Source organism: Aplidium turbinatum, chromosome 2 (assembly GCF_918807975.1).
Source record: "Aplidium turbinatum chromosome 2, kaAplTurb1.1, whole genome shotgun sequence".
Classification (NCBI taxonomy): domain Eukaryota; kingdom Metazoa; phylum Chordata; class Ascidiacea; order Aplousobranchia; family Polyclinidae; genus Aplidium; species Aplidium turbinatum.
Window position 1 is genome coordinate 24,051,488 of NC_137473.1, and position 14,437 is coordinate 24,065,924.

General features: G+C 36.0%; 1 protein-coding gene across 1 annotated transcript in view; it reads left to right on the forward strand.

Moving 5' to 3' along the window:
• Positions 1-2,632: 2,632 nt before the first annotated feature.
• The window catches only part of LOC145764486 (podocan-like), a 65,411-nt gene continuing 53,606 nt past the window's right edge, over positions 2,633-14,437 (forward strand). Inside the window, exons 1-2 of the mRNA XM_082576100.1 lie at positions 2,633-2,651; positions 12,741-12,884. Of these exons, the coding sequence (XP_082432226.1) occupies positions 2,634-2,651; positions 12,741-12,884 (162 nt within the window). The 5' untranslated portion in view covers position 2,633. The remainder of the gene's footprint in view (positions 2,652-12,740; positions 12,885-14,437) is intronic.

Below are 14,437 nucleotides of genomic sequence, written 5' to 3' on the forward strand. Positions count from 1 at the left end.
TTGAGATCGCGTAACTGCAAAACTACACAAGATAGATCAATCAAAATTTTACATAATGCAGGTAATTTATTTGACAACACGGCATGGAAATATTTTTGGAATTTGTTCAATAGCACCTTGAAAAATCAAATAAATTGATGGTTGGTCATATTTTTTATTTGATTTGAGAAATCGCTTCTTAATTACCTTATAAATGAGTGTGACGGGCCGATTCTTTTGTGTTCGTCTTTTACTTGTTGACTTGCCATTGTAGGCATTGTAAAAATCTTTTGCTTTGTCTCAACAATTGCAAAGAATGAGACAAAATCACCGCGAAAAACTGTTTAAAGTTCTTTTTAAGCCACGTGTTATAGCAGGGGTTCCCAACCGGGGGTACTCGTACTCCTTAAGGGCAGTGCCGGATTAACCATTAGGCAAAGTAGGCACGTGCCTACAGACCAGTCAAAAATCCAGGCCACTTTAAAATCAGTAAAAATTTAGTCATGTTTTCAAAATGATTACTTTCTAAACTAATAAGTATTTATCTTAACAGCTCTGTTTTTCCAGAGGAATTAAAGGTTGCAAAAATTGTTAAACAAAGACCAATTGAAACATGTTGCCACTTCCTTTTTGATGTTTTTAAAATTCGCATTTTCGTTGGGTGACGCAACGAAACAAACGTGGCGTTGTGTGCCGTTAAAAAATTAGAAATAACTTCCCATCAGAATTTCGTCAGTTTATGTGCTGGTATAAAGACTATAAAGAGCAAAGACGCGATGAAACAGCAGCAACAGGAAGTGCCCAGAAGATGTTTAAATGCTGCACACTACTGGTGTTTATAATGCTTTTCCGAACACTGAAGTAGCACTTAGAATGTACTTGTCTCTAATGGCTACGAATTGCTCAAGGAACGCTCGTTTTCACAACTGAAACGAATTAAAGACGTTAAACGATCAACAATGTGTCAACAACGTCTTGGTACACTGGTAATTTTGTGTATTGAAAAAGATCTACTCCTTAAGATTGACCTCCAAAAACTAGTTAACGCGTTTTCAATCGCACAAACGCGCAAAGGTGTTATTTAGTTAGGCCAGGGATATGTTAGGCATATGACAAAGTTTTTGCACGGTACCCTGTGTTATAGTTGCAACAACGATCTTTGTAACTATGATTTGGCAATACTGATAGTTTTAATTTTTTAGTTGGCAACCCTGATTTTCGGGCCACGTATAAAATGTGCCTTCAGGCCAGCAGACCCTTAATCCGGCACTGCTTAGGGGTACGAGATTGAACATCAATGGGTACGAAGATCCTTGGGCCACAAAGCAGCTTTTCAAACAGATTTCACAGTAGGCTACAGTTTTATTTTGGAATTGTAGATGATATTATGCCATTACCGTCTTTGCTTTGAAAAAAAACAATTATCTAGAAATAATCGTTGTTATTTACTAGGCTAAGAAGCCTCATTGCTCATAACAATGTGTTTTTTTACTTACTGAAAATTAAAATGAAATCCTTGCTAATTTTCCTTGTCTTGATCAAATTGCAAATAACTCTTTGCTGCAAAATGTCAAAAATGAAATTATTTCCCATGTGAAGATGCTAGTTAATTCTTTCGATGGTTACTTTTTGCTGGTGAATTGAATTATTACCAACGTTGGATTATAAATTCATTTCTTTTTGATTTAACAAAAATGTCGGATGAGAATAATTTGAAGGAGAACATTATCGAAATGAAAAGCTGCCAAAAATTGAAACTGCTATTTGACAAATCAAAGTTAGGAGATTTTTGGTGTGTTGCGATGAAGCTTTCCCAAGATATGCTATGGAAGCCATGACAGTGTTAATTCTCTTCTCAACAATTTCTCAACAACTATTACTGTGAAAGTGGCTTTTCGACCATGATGTTTATCAAGAATAAGTACAGAAATCGTCTGCAACTGGAAGATGATTTACGTGTTGCCTTGAGTAAAATCGAACCATCGTTTGAGCAAATTTTATCAATGAAGCAGCAACAAATATCTCACTGAGAAGTAACCAACAAAATAACTAACATTTAATTTTTTTTAGTAATTTTTGCATTTTTGTGTGAAATATCGGTTTAACGTTTAATTGAGCTATAAAAGCAATTTAATTTAGCAGTATATACATGAAAATTCAATCAGATTTTTTTGGGGGTACGAAGAATGCTCTGACCTGACAAAGGGGTACAAACAGCAAAAAAGGTTGAGAACCCCTGTGTTATAGTCTACACTTTTTCAAACGTACTGTCATACTATTTGGCGCATGGTAGATAGCGCATTTACAGATAGTGTGGTTTGAAGTTAGTTCCTCTTTGTCACACTCACAGATCACGGAGTAGTCTTCCATTTGTGCATGTTGGAGAGGAATAGTCCGACGCCAGTGCGCAAGCGGCTGAGCTGTACTCATGTCTTCCTTGGCAAAAGTTTTCCGATTGGATGGAGTCCGGTATCAAAGATGAAACTTTGGAGTCTTCAGGAGTCTTCACCTTACCGCTTCTAATTATTTCATGGTGAGATAATTGGTAATCTCTTTACTTTATTGCAGGATGTGATCGTAGATTTTTAACATGAGATCTATTTTAATACTTGCATGTGGATGTAATAAAAAAAAGTAGCCGTGAAAGCAAAAGAATGTGGTCTAAAATATTGGTAAGTTTCTTTCTTCTTTTTGTTTGCTTGAGCCCTGGGGCCAAGGGTCTGTCTCAATGCTTCTAGTTTTTAGTTTATCAGCTTTTAGTTCTCAGCTTTTAGTTTATGTTAAAAATAGGCCAGTTAGGTTAGTGTATGGCTGCCTAAAGATACGGCCTAATGTGTCACATTTTGCAGAAATTTCCAGATTTTACTAGCTTTGGGCGAATGCTTAAATAAATATTTCTAAAAATTGTATTTTTACGCTTTGTTTATTGTTTTCCCCAGATGACACAATAGGTTTTAACATCCCCACATGTTGAAAAACTAAGAAAATTTGATTTCGAAGATTTTAGTCAGACTGTTAATTTTTCAATAACAGTCTGATTCAGCGTTTTTCAACTTACTTTTTCTCATTTGCTATTGCTTCCTCAAGGCAAGAAAAAGCTTTTATATCATTAGGAGACAGCAAAAAGTAAAAAAATCTCAGAAAATGTCAGTCAAACACTAGCAGTAGCTGTAATCAAAATCTACAAAATGTGACAAATCAGGCCGCATCTCCAGGTAGCCATGGTTAGTGTTACGATGCGGCACCTTTAGAAAAATTCAAAGAAACTGGAAATAATTGAAAGTAGCCTATATTTTAGGCCAACTCTGCCGTGATTTTGGTAAACCTAATATCCGCCATTTTGCCAAAAATGACTTTTTGCATTTTTCTACGTTTAAAGACTTCATGCATCTCCTGACAAAAATTTGTGCCCCGGTGTAGTATGGTTTTCAAGATAACTGGTGTGTAAAACCTAACATATTCTAATCTGTGCAAGAATAATTTAACTAAACTTCAAAACTGTTACGGAATATGTGGCACTGCTCTTGAACTAATGAAAAGTTATTTTACCAATCCATACCAATCCAGTTACTTGATAAGGGCTAACGTGTGCATGGCCGAAAACGTTTGTAGCTTATAGTTTATGTTCAATTTTAATGGATTATGTTAAATGCCGTGTGGTTGCTTGGTTGTATATGTCTGTGGTTGAAGAAAATAACCTTTTTACCAAAATTGTACAATCGATACCAATATACCAAATTGTCTAATTCTGCTTCAAGCATGCAAAAAATTCTTTGTGGAGTCCCTCAAGGTTCAACATTGGGACCTCTTCTCTTCCTAATGTATATTAACGATCTTTCTTTAATGTCTAAATTTTCTACCGTGCTTTTTGCGGACGACGCATGTCTAGCTTTACGTGGTGAAGACTTGAGTTCTTTACAAACAGAAACCAATTTCGAATTACATAAAATTGATGCTTGGCTATGAAGAAACAAACTTTCCCTAAACTACTCTAAAACAAACTACATTTTAATAAACAAAGTGCCAAAGCGTACTGTTGAAACTAGTTTCAGGTTGTGTATAAACCTAACAGTGATAGAAAGAGTGAAAACGGTTAAGTACCTGGGAATCCATGTCGATGAAAATCTAACCTGGTCGTCACACATTAAACATTTGTCGCTGCAGATGGCCCAATATTCTGGAATTTTTTATCGCCTGCGTAACTATGTATTAGAGGAAACATTGCTCATGTTATATTATAGTTTAGTATATAGTCGTGTTCAATACGGTATTACTATATAAAACGCTAATCAAGGAAGTAGACGTCAGACGCAATAATATTATTCGCGCAATCACTAGAAGTACAAAATTCAGTCACGTCACTAACTTATACAAATCTTTAAATATATTACAGCGAGAAGATATTTACAAACTCAAAATTGCCAAATTTATGCAAAAAGTTTCCAATAATATCTACCACCTGTATTGCAAGATCGTTTTATAAAATTTGATAATATTCACTCGCACAACTCTCGACAACTAAATAAAATAAAGTATTTTCTTCCACAAATAAACAAATCTGTGGCAAATTGGGGTACTAAATTGTGGAGTGAATTGGATGAATGTACAAAAAGCAAACACCTTGCTTTGTTTAAAAAACTTTATAAAATTACTTTGTTAAATTCTTATTAAATATACTTGTTCAGTTAAATTATTTTATCTACTTGTAACATCGTATTTGTGTAATTTGTGTTCTTTCCCGATATGATTCATTATATGCTCATGTTTTCTTAGCTGGTCTTGATTCAATTTCCTACAAAACCTCATATGTTTCAGGCTAAAACCTCAATTGCTAAGGTAACAGGGATCAGTAGTCAGTAGATGTAACAAAAACCAATTAAATATTTTAATATATCTTCAGGATATTTTCTGTTACATCTACTAACTACTGATCCCTGTTACCTTAGCAATTGAGGTTTTAGCTTTCTAGATATGGAACAGGATCGTTTCAGAACAAGACTAGGTCAGAAAGCGAGGCAGACTCCGACTCAGCTCAGCAGCAGCCTAGAGCAGTTAGCTACTCATATGTTTTATTTCGATTTCGAAGCTACTGTTCAATCATGCTGTTTATTAATTCAGCTAATGTAAAATTTGTAATATCTGACGCTGCAATGTACGATGCCTGATGTCAGGCAGCACCTTGACTGGTTAACCGCAAAGTTGTTCGGTGCTGCCAGACCTTTCTATTGCTATATTTTGATTTTTATGTAATTGTGTTTCTTTTTCTCGACTCGTATTAGAAAGGCAAATAAACAAACATCTCTCTCTAAACATCTCTCTCTAATTTTCTGAAACCTAACATATTCATCTACTCCAATCATGTAACAGGATATCGTCACGTGACAGCCATATAATTTCAGCAGCAATTGCAGCAGGCTACTTCACCACATCTTACATCTCTTGAGTTGCATGAAGCGGATTTAAAAGCGTTTGATAAAGTAGATTGGGCTAAAATGTTGTTAAACACTACGTAATAAGCTTAATTATGTAGGCTAGCCTAAAAATGTCCATCCGAACACACTAGCTTTTCTTTTCATTGAATGCCGTATCATGTACGTTTCACCGATCAGCAGTGTTGTACGTTGACGCCGTCAATTTGACAGCATCAAATGACGGCGCCAACTTTTTGTTGACGCTGAGGCTAGCGCCGTCAGTTTATTTTTTAGTTGACGGAAGTGATAGCGCCGTCAACTATTTTGCCGATTTTAAGCGTCACGCTCTATGCGTCATTTTTTGTTTGCATGGAAAATTTCGTTTCACAATGAGAGTTAAAATTTGTTTGACGTATTGACTTTCAGACTGATAGCAATAAACAATCTTTTTGTGTGGCAGCTGTTCGTCTATCCAATTATGCAGTTTCAAGTTTGTTTATCGTATCCTAGGTTAATCTAAGTCGAGAAACGACGAAATCATCTTTCGCAGCTCGAAACAGTCTCAAAAACCAAACTCGGTAGAAGTCGAATACTTCCGTTTTGTGAAACCTTGGCTTCTTCTTCTCTCGTTTGACTTCTAGTAGCTTAGATTGGCAATGCCTCCTCGTGCAGCCAAGATACGGTAGTTGGGTCCAATTGTCGAATACCAGTGATTCCACTTGGGGGTCGTAAGATGGAACATTCGTGGAGTATGTGTTGCATTGTTTACCTTGGCTAAAATACCTTGGCTAAAATAAGGCTAAAATACCTTGGCTAAAATACCTTGGCTAAAATAGCGCTAGAAATTAGCGCTGACGTTGACGCCGTCAATTTCTTTAAGAGCTTACGCAGTACTTTACGCCGTAAAGTTTTTAGGCAATTCGCGCTAACGCTGACGCCGTCAAGTTATTTCATTGACGCGTACAACACTGCCGATCAGTTTGATTTTTCGTAGTCTACTGGTGTACTGATGGCTTAGTTGACTTTACGGTACGCTAAATAACTTAGGTTGCATACGATTATTAAGATTTTAAAGCAAAGGCCTGGGAGTACGCTTCACAGTGTGTTTGGTCATTTTTAATCAACCGTACCAGATGCTGTGTAGCCAATGAGCCAATGTAGGACGGTAGCCTTAAATGAAGGCATGGTTATTAAGTAGGCTACCAGCAACTGATTTTGAATCGGCGATAGCCTTTAACCTAGCAGTCTTCTGTGATATCAGCAAAGTTATTTACAGATTAGAGTGACGAAATGATACACAGTTCTGGGAGAAATCCAGAGGCTTACCGGTACTTTAAGTTTGATTTAGGCTTACAAAGCCAACAGTGTGGTCAATGCCAACATTTAGCTTATATGAGGCTTGATCATACAAAAGCATAACATTAAATAAGCCAATAAGGAGGTTAAAGTCAACATCGAGAGTATATATTAGGTTTTATCATACAAACCTAATACTTTTTTTATAACTAGTTATCTGGCAAAACCAAATATAGGCCATGTTTTAATAAACAAACATAAACCTGGCTCAAATTTTATTCTTAAAATTTTTGTTTGGTTGTCCGTTCCAGCCTTGCAAAAGTCAACTTCGATTGTTTTATCTTGTTAATTTTACAGCTATAAACACAAAAAGTCGTTTATCTAGATTCTAGAAAACTTGAAAATGGCGGATTTTAGGTTCTGCCAAATCACGGCAGAACTGCCGGCAACCTTTTTCCAGCCGTAGCCAAAGCTAAACTCAGCAAGTTATTGATTTGGTGAGCCATATTAAATTTCCTTTCATAATTCCTTTTATGATTTGCGATCTTGTGTCTTGTGATAACTTGCAAGCTGATGAAATTTTAATCAGATTAACAGTTTATAACAAAACCAACATAGCTTTCATTATTGATAAATCAACGTAGCCTACTATAAAGGTGATTTTTCATATTGCTTTTGGTTTGAAAGTTAAACTGAACTTCAGGTAGTGAGTTGGATGTAAAAAGAAAACAGATAATATCTTGCGAGTGGTTTGATCATGCATGAAGTTCTGCTCTCAACTTGCTCTTGGTGATTTTTATTGACGAACATACTGTATTTGTCCACATGAATAAAATGCTCCTATCAGCATTAAGACATTTTCTAATAGAAATCAAGCTGCCTGTAATCAATACTCCGCTTGGAATTCTGATTTGAACTCTGCTGCTTTCATTTGATTTTTCTCTGTTTAATTAAAGTGTTGCGGCCGTGCCAAATTTTAAACTCAACATCCCGCTTTGGTGTCAAGCACTTCATATCGTTTATCAGACGATGTCGCTTCAACCAAGGATATATAGAATTAGAAGATCGCTTACTCTCATTTGAGGGTGCACAGTGCACACTAGGGTGCATCAAACTCCTCTTATGAAAAAATCGTCTCATGGCAGTATATCAAAGTTGTACTACCCTTAAAAAAAATCAACAGTATAGAAAAAACAAAATTTGGATGAAATCTATTGAGTCCACGTCGTGCATGAAAAAACAAAAAATAGGATCATTCCACATGAACACAGTCAATATGAAGATATCTCGATAATGATACCTTTCAGACTTTGCTGAAAAGCTGTCATAGTATGCCTTGCTTAGGCAATCAAACGAAAGGATCCAAAGTTTTAGATCAATATCTCAACGGGTTTGTCCATGGCGCCATTTGAATGTCGAGTGACATCTTCGTTTTTGACTTTTGTAGAGTTTTTGACTTTTTGTAGAGGTAGTGTATAGTAGAGATGCAGCAAACTCAAAATTTTTATCCGCACACCGCACCGCAACTGAATCACCTATCCGCACACTGCACCGCACACCGCAATTTATCTGGAACTTTGACACTGCACACAACAAAATACAAAATTAAAAAAAAATATTTTAACGCGTTATTTTTTAGAAAGTCAATTGTGGCAAAAAGCACCCATGGCATATACCGCAACTGGTAACCTACCGGTGCAGTTGTGCACTAATTGACTATGCTAACCAGATCATATTCTCTTATCAGCAATGCATCTAAGTTCTAAGACATCATGCTTTTTCAAATAGAATGTTCCTGGATCCAGTATCAGGACTTTTGAACACTTTTTGTAAGCAATAAATCAATTTTAATGTCAGTGGTTGTATGAACTACCGTACAGAGACACACAAGAGTAAAACTTATAGCCTGAACTCACTGGGCTAACTGTTATAGTAACTAATGCGATAGTTGCGCTAGGCCAATAGCCTGGTAACTGAGCTAATCAGCTAGGCTATTAACCAAAAACACTCGTACAGCTTCCCTCACAAGCCAGCCCCAAAAACCCTCTCAACTGCAACAAGCCAACAATAGGTACGGTAGCCACTTTAACAAGTCGAAATTCTGCCACTAAACTTGACTAGAATGAAACCGCCAACCAATCATAAGCTACGGTTAAAGTGACGTAAAAAATGGCGAAAAGAAGATGATAGAAAGCAAATTAAGTGATGGACTATTTGTCAGCTGGTTGGCTTAGGGGTTAGGGCTAGAAAGTAGTCATTTCATTGACGCAGATTCGATTCCCACCACTGCTATTGCTCTTTTTCTTCTGTAATTACCAAATAAAGTTCAAAACAAGCATTAACTCTTTGGATGAGTGCTAGAAGGGTCACAATTGGACGGTAGCCTCTTATAACATGTTCTGATTGGTTGGCGGTTGCATTGTAGTCATTCGCAGTGGCAGAATTTCGACTTGTTAAAGTGGCTACTGGCTACCCCAACAACAAGCCATTTGCAATTTGCATAGCTTTCCAGCTTGGAGTTTCATAAAAAAAAACAAAACTGATCCGTGTTTCCAATTTAAATTGGAAGTTTTATAACTGATTTTCTTGAAAAGTTGAAAATTTACGTTTACGACAGTTTAATATCTTGAAAGTTTACGCGGCAAGCGGTGCGGCTTTGTCATTTCAACCTTCCACGCGGCGCGGCACGCGGCGAAAAAGTCAAAAGCGGCGCGTACGCTGCGCGGCGTGGCGCGGCTTGCATCACTAGTGTATAGCAATATTTGCCATTTTCAGAGCCCCATAACTTCTTTTGTAAATGTAATAGAGGACTGAAAGTTGCTGTTTTAGTTTATTTTAACCATGCTATATAATTCGATAATAAAAAACAACATTTCTTGATGCAATTGTGTTATGCAATTGTGTTACAATTGTGTTACAATTGTGTTACAACATGCAATTGTGTTACAATTGTGTAGCCTAATCAAATTCCTAATTTTTTACCCGTAGGCTACAAGTGTTTTTTTTTTTCAAATGCTTGTGACACCCAAGCCAATCAAAATATTTCAAAAAAACATGATTAGTTGTAGTATTGGGAAACTTTGCTTCCAATCAAGAATTACTAATTTTCAATAAAAGCACACTACTTAAAGTACAACTGAAAAGAAGTAATGTGGTAGCTTACAAGCTATATAAATAATAATTTACAAGCAAAACTATTTAAATATTTCACTTAGCTTTTTAATGTTGTTGATGCTTTTAACGAGATACTTTTTATTTTTTGGTGAATATCAAGATTCTTCCGTTGATAGTGCATACATTTCTTATTCCAAATATGCTTTTCGATTTGTTAATAAGTGAAAGTCTTCTAGTGTTCAATGACTCATTGATTGCAATGTTTGTTCCTTTCAGCTTGGTTTTCCTGTTGGTGGTTAGATACCAAACAAACAGTCTGACGAATTTAATAATAATCGGTTGGTTAGAATTATTGTTTTTTTTTGCAAGAGGATAACATGTACTTGTATCATTGTTACAAATTTGTAAGTTAAGATTCGTGTTAAGCAAATTGGTAACAAAAGTAGTGAAACCAGTTGATTTTTCAAGCAAGTTGGTACAGCCATGAAGAATCAAACAGTCTCTTCTAGTTCTAGTGTTTTGCTCTTAGTCTTCCAGCTTTTTTGCTCCTTTTATAATGAAGGCATAATTGCTTCAATTTTACAAGATAATGCTTTGATTTTAGTATCAAGATTGTGAATATTTCCATTATTATCTAGAATTTCCTTTAGCATGGTATTCTTGGTAGACCGGTCACATGTAGGCCTATACTTCTCTTTGATGAGTTGCTGTTTTTCCTTGATTGATCATCAACAGCTAATTTTCCAACTATACTGACTTCAAGGTTTTCATTTCCAACTTTGCTGTAGTCAATAATAAAACAGTGGACTAATGAAAGAGTATTTATCTAGGTTTAAAAGTTGTTAGGGGGTCATCTACCTGAAACTTATTCAAATAGAACTTCATTTAATGACGTAACCTTTGCATGTCACTGCTAACCCGCTTCTTTAACTTGCATTTCAATTTTCGAAACAACATTGTTTCAAGTTTATGAATTACGCAGTTTAAGTTACCCGGACACCTGACCCCCTATACCTCCCACACACTTGATTCGAAAAAAAATTAAATAATAAAAAAAAATACTACAATTTCACAGTGATTGAAAGGGTACGTGCCACTTAGACGCTACCCTACTGCTGGTCACCCTATTCTTGTTATTGCTGAAGGCGTAGTATGATGAGACCTTATCTTCTCATTACCAGAGGTTTAATAATTGTGTATCGGACCGTTACCTCCAACCAGGGCCGTGTGAATGCCATCTCGCCCCCTCCCAAAATCCACTAGTGGGCTGCTATGTTTAGTGATTGCTTTTAAAAATAGGACTTAAAGGCGTTTAGAGCGACAAACTCTTTCAGTGTGGAGCAAAAATTTACATTCATCAGTTTAGCAAAGAGTAAACAACTTTTAGGATTTTATAGAAAAAATAGTTAGCCTATTAGGCTATGCTGACAATGCCGAAGGAGATCTAGAAAAAAAATAGGAAACGACCAGAGATTTAACAAAGTAATGTTTCTAACATAAATAAACAATGCAATGAAAAACTTAATGTCTAAATAAATGAAACGGAAAGGGGGTGTTGGGGGCTTGCCCTACAAAAATTTTGATAAATATAATCTTGTTTTTGGTCACTATTTAGGCATTTTTAGGAGCAATGTTTTTTTTTTATCAAAGTGCACATTTTGTATGTAACCTAAATCATCAAATTAAAATTGAATTGGGGACTGAGGTAGAAGTTTTGTTTAAAATTTAAGTTAGTCTACCCATGGCAACCTCAATTTACGGCCTGATTTGTCACATTTTGCAGAAATTTCCAGGTTTTTCTAACTTTAGGCAAACGTTTAAATAAATTTTTCTAAAAATTAGATTTTTACGCTTTCTTTATTCTATTCCTCAGATGACACAATAGGTTTTAACATCCTAAGATGTTGAAAAACAAAGAACATTTGATTTCGAAGATTTTAGTTAGACTGTTAATTTTTCAATAACAGTCGGAATTTGCGTTTTTCAACTTACTTTTTCTCATTTGCTATTGCTTCCCCAAGGCAACAAAAAAGTTTTATGTCATTAGGAAACCGCAAAAAGTAAAAACATCTCAAAAAATGTCAGTCAAGCACTTGCAGTGGCTGTAATCAAAATCTACAAAATGTGACAAATCAGGCCGCATCTCCAGGTGGCCATGGTCTACCATTTTAATTTTTTTTTTCATTCACATCCACAGAAGGATTTCAATAATTTATTTCTTTAAAGCTTGTGTAGCCTTGTGTTTTGTAAACTTTCAGCAGGATAGAACTTTGAAAAGTTTATCCGAGTTGTCCCACCTTCACAGATAACATCTTCACTTTATAATGCATCTCGATTCTCATTATAATGTATCAATTTAGTTATTATTACTTAACTAGGCTATTTGAGTGAGCAGTGTTTACTTTGAAATAATGCATCATTTTACTAGTTTTTTAGACACAAAAAACTTTTCACTCCCTTAATCCTCAACTATGCTTGCCCAGTATCGCCGAGATGAACAAAATGTGGTTGAGCGAACAAAGCGAGCGATTTTTTTTTTACAAAAATGGAAAAAAGTGTTAAATTGAAAACCAAAAAATGCTGCACAAACTAAATATGAATGGGCCCCTAGTTAGTAGGCCCATAGTCGGGGGTTGGAAAGCAGTAAGTACGGCCTTGCATGATTTAATTAGCTATTGATTATATCGAGCTTCTGCAATATTTTTTAAACCGTCAAAAACATTGGACAAACTAAAATGTGTAGGCCTCTAATCAACCATGGGCCCCCCGGTTGGGGGGTACGGGGAGTGGTTGACACGGTCTTGCTTCTAAAGCATTCCAGTATCTGTTTGCTGTACTGGAACACATTTATGGCGAAATAAAGATGATATGAATTTGACTTTGATAAGGCTTAGTTAAAAATGAGTTTGACCTGAGCTGTAATTTTCTTGTTGGTGACAGGTATTCTTTGCAAGTACCATTGTAATTTGCTTTGGAAGTTACGACTGCATCTCAAACTGCGCATGTTGGATGGAGGAAGATCTTCTTTTTGCAAACTGTTCTTCAAGGAACTTTAAAGAAGTTCCTGTTCCCAGGAAATTCCAAGTAAGTTGAAAATTGAAATAATAGTAAGAATAAACTCAGTCTCAATTTGTATAGTTTTAAAATTGAAAGAATAAGTTCAAAGTTTTATCTTAGGATGTTAATTAAAGTAGTTGCAGAAAAGTCGTTAAGCAAGTTCGTTTCCAAGATTGACGCCTAGCAATTGAAGAGGTTAAGAGTAAGTCATCAGATCTCAGATACAGAAAGTGATTTTAAGTGTTTATTTCAACAATAATCGGCATGGAATTCCTATTACTGTTGCTTTTTTATCTTACTGGAATATAGCAAGTAGAGTTTGCTACACTTGCTTTTAGTTTGTTCGATGTTTATCCCTCTTTATTCTGAAGGCCGGTTCCCAGTGGAAGCGGCTGACGTCAAAAGCGGCAAATGGCAACCGTTCGCGAGTTTACCGTACAATTCACTCAAGCGGCTGGTCCGACTAGTGGCAGATTCTTTAGTTTCGCCAAAACTCCACCTCCACCCAGGATGCAATGACTAATTGAGTGTGCGTAGTTTGCTGTGGAAAAAATATCCCTCCCCCGGAAACGTGTTCAACAGCCTAACAAGTTTTAGGCTTGTCATCATCACTATTCTGTACAATATTTTCTGAGGAGATATTTTCCAGGGTGATGTTTTTTCAGAGATGCACAAATTTTAAAACTTAAACTTCAAGTTTACTTCCAAGTTTCAAGATTCAAATCCAGCTTATAAGCATTGTAAATTCCAAATCTTGTTAAATCCAACAATAAGTCTAAAAGTAAAAAACTTATGCTATAGATGGCTACCCTGTAGAATGTTGACACTTGACAGAAGCTCGTTTGAAAATAGTCTATAGCAATTAAATTTAAACAAGCCTTGTAGGGTGATCAGGAAAGAAATGAACTGTTATCATCAAGACATTTCAAAAAGAACATTTCAAAAAAGACATTCAAGTAATATCCAAATTAGTAAAAGTCCAAATCCAATCCGGTTGTTAAAATAGCTTAATTCCTAATCCGGTCTTTGACTTCAAATCCGCCAGGACTTAAATCCAAATCCATGTTCATTTCAGATATTTTTCGGGGAGAGATTTTCCATTTTTGTGATTGTTTTTTTTACCGATTACCAGCAAAGTAAGCTTCAGTCCGCTATATGTTTCAGCTGCTTGTCCGGTAGTCAGTAGGCTATTCTACTATAGCTTTGAAGCAAGATACCAGGTAGGTTTATAACACAGCGTGAAGGACGCAGGTAGGCTAGTCTCCTTTAAATCGAAAACGATGGGGTCTTTTAGCGTGATGTTGTACTGGTACAGCTTAAGCTGGCCTAGTGTGTAGACAAATTAATCATAACTCCATCGTGGCTGAAGTACGGATAGTTGTGACTTACGGTATCGTTGCGGTATCTCTTTGTCAGGATCCGAGTCAAGATTTTGTCTATCTCTTACCAGAAAAGAGACTTGGAAAGGATTAATGACGTAGTTTAATGGGATATTACCGAAAAGCAGTCAATTAAATGGACGAATAGTTTTACTAGTGCAGGGGCTCGTAAACTTTTTTAACGCGGACCCCTTAAAAAAA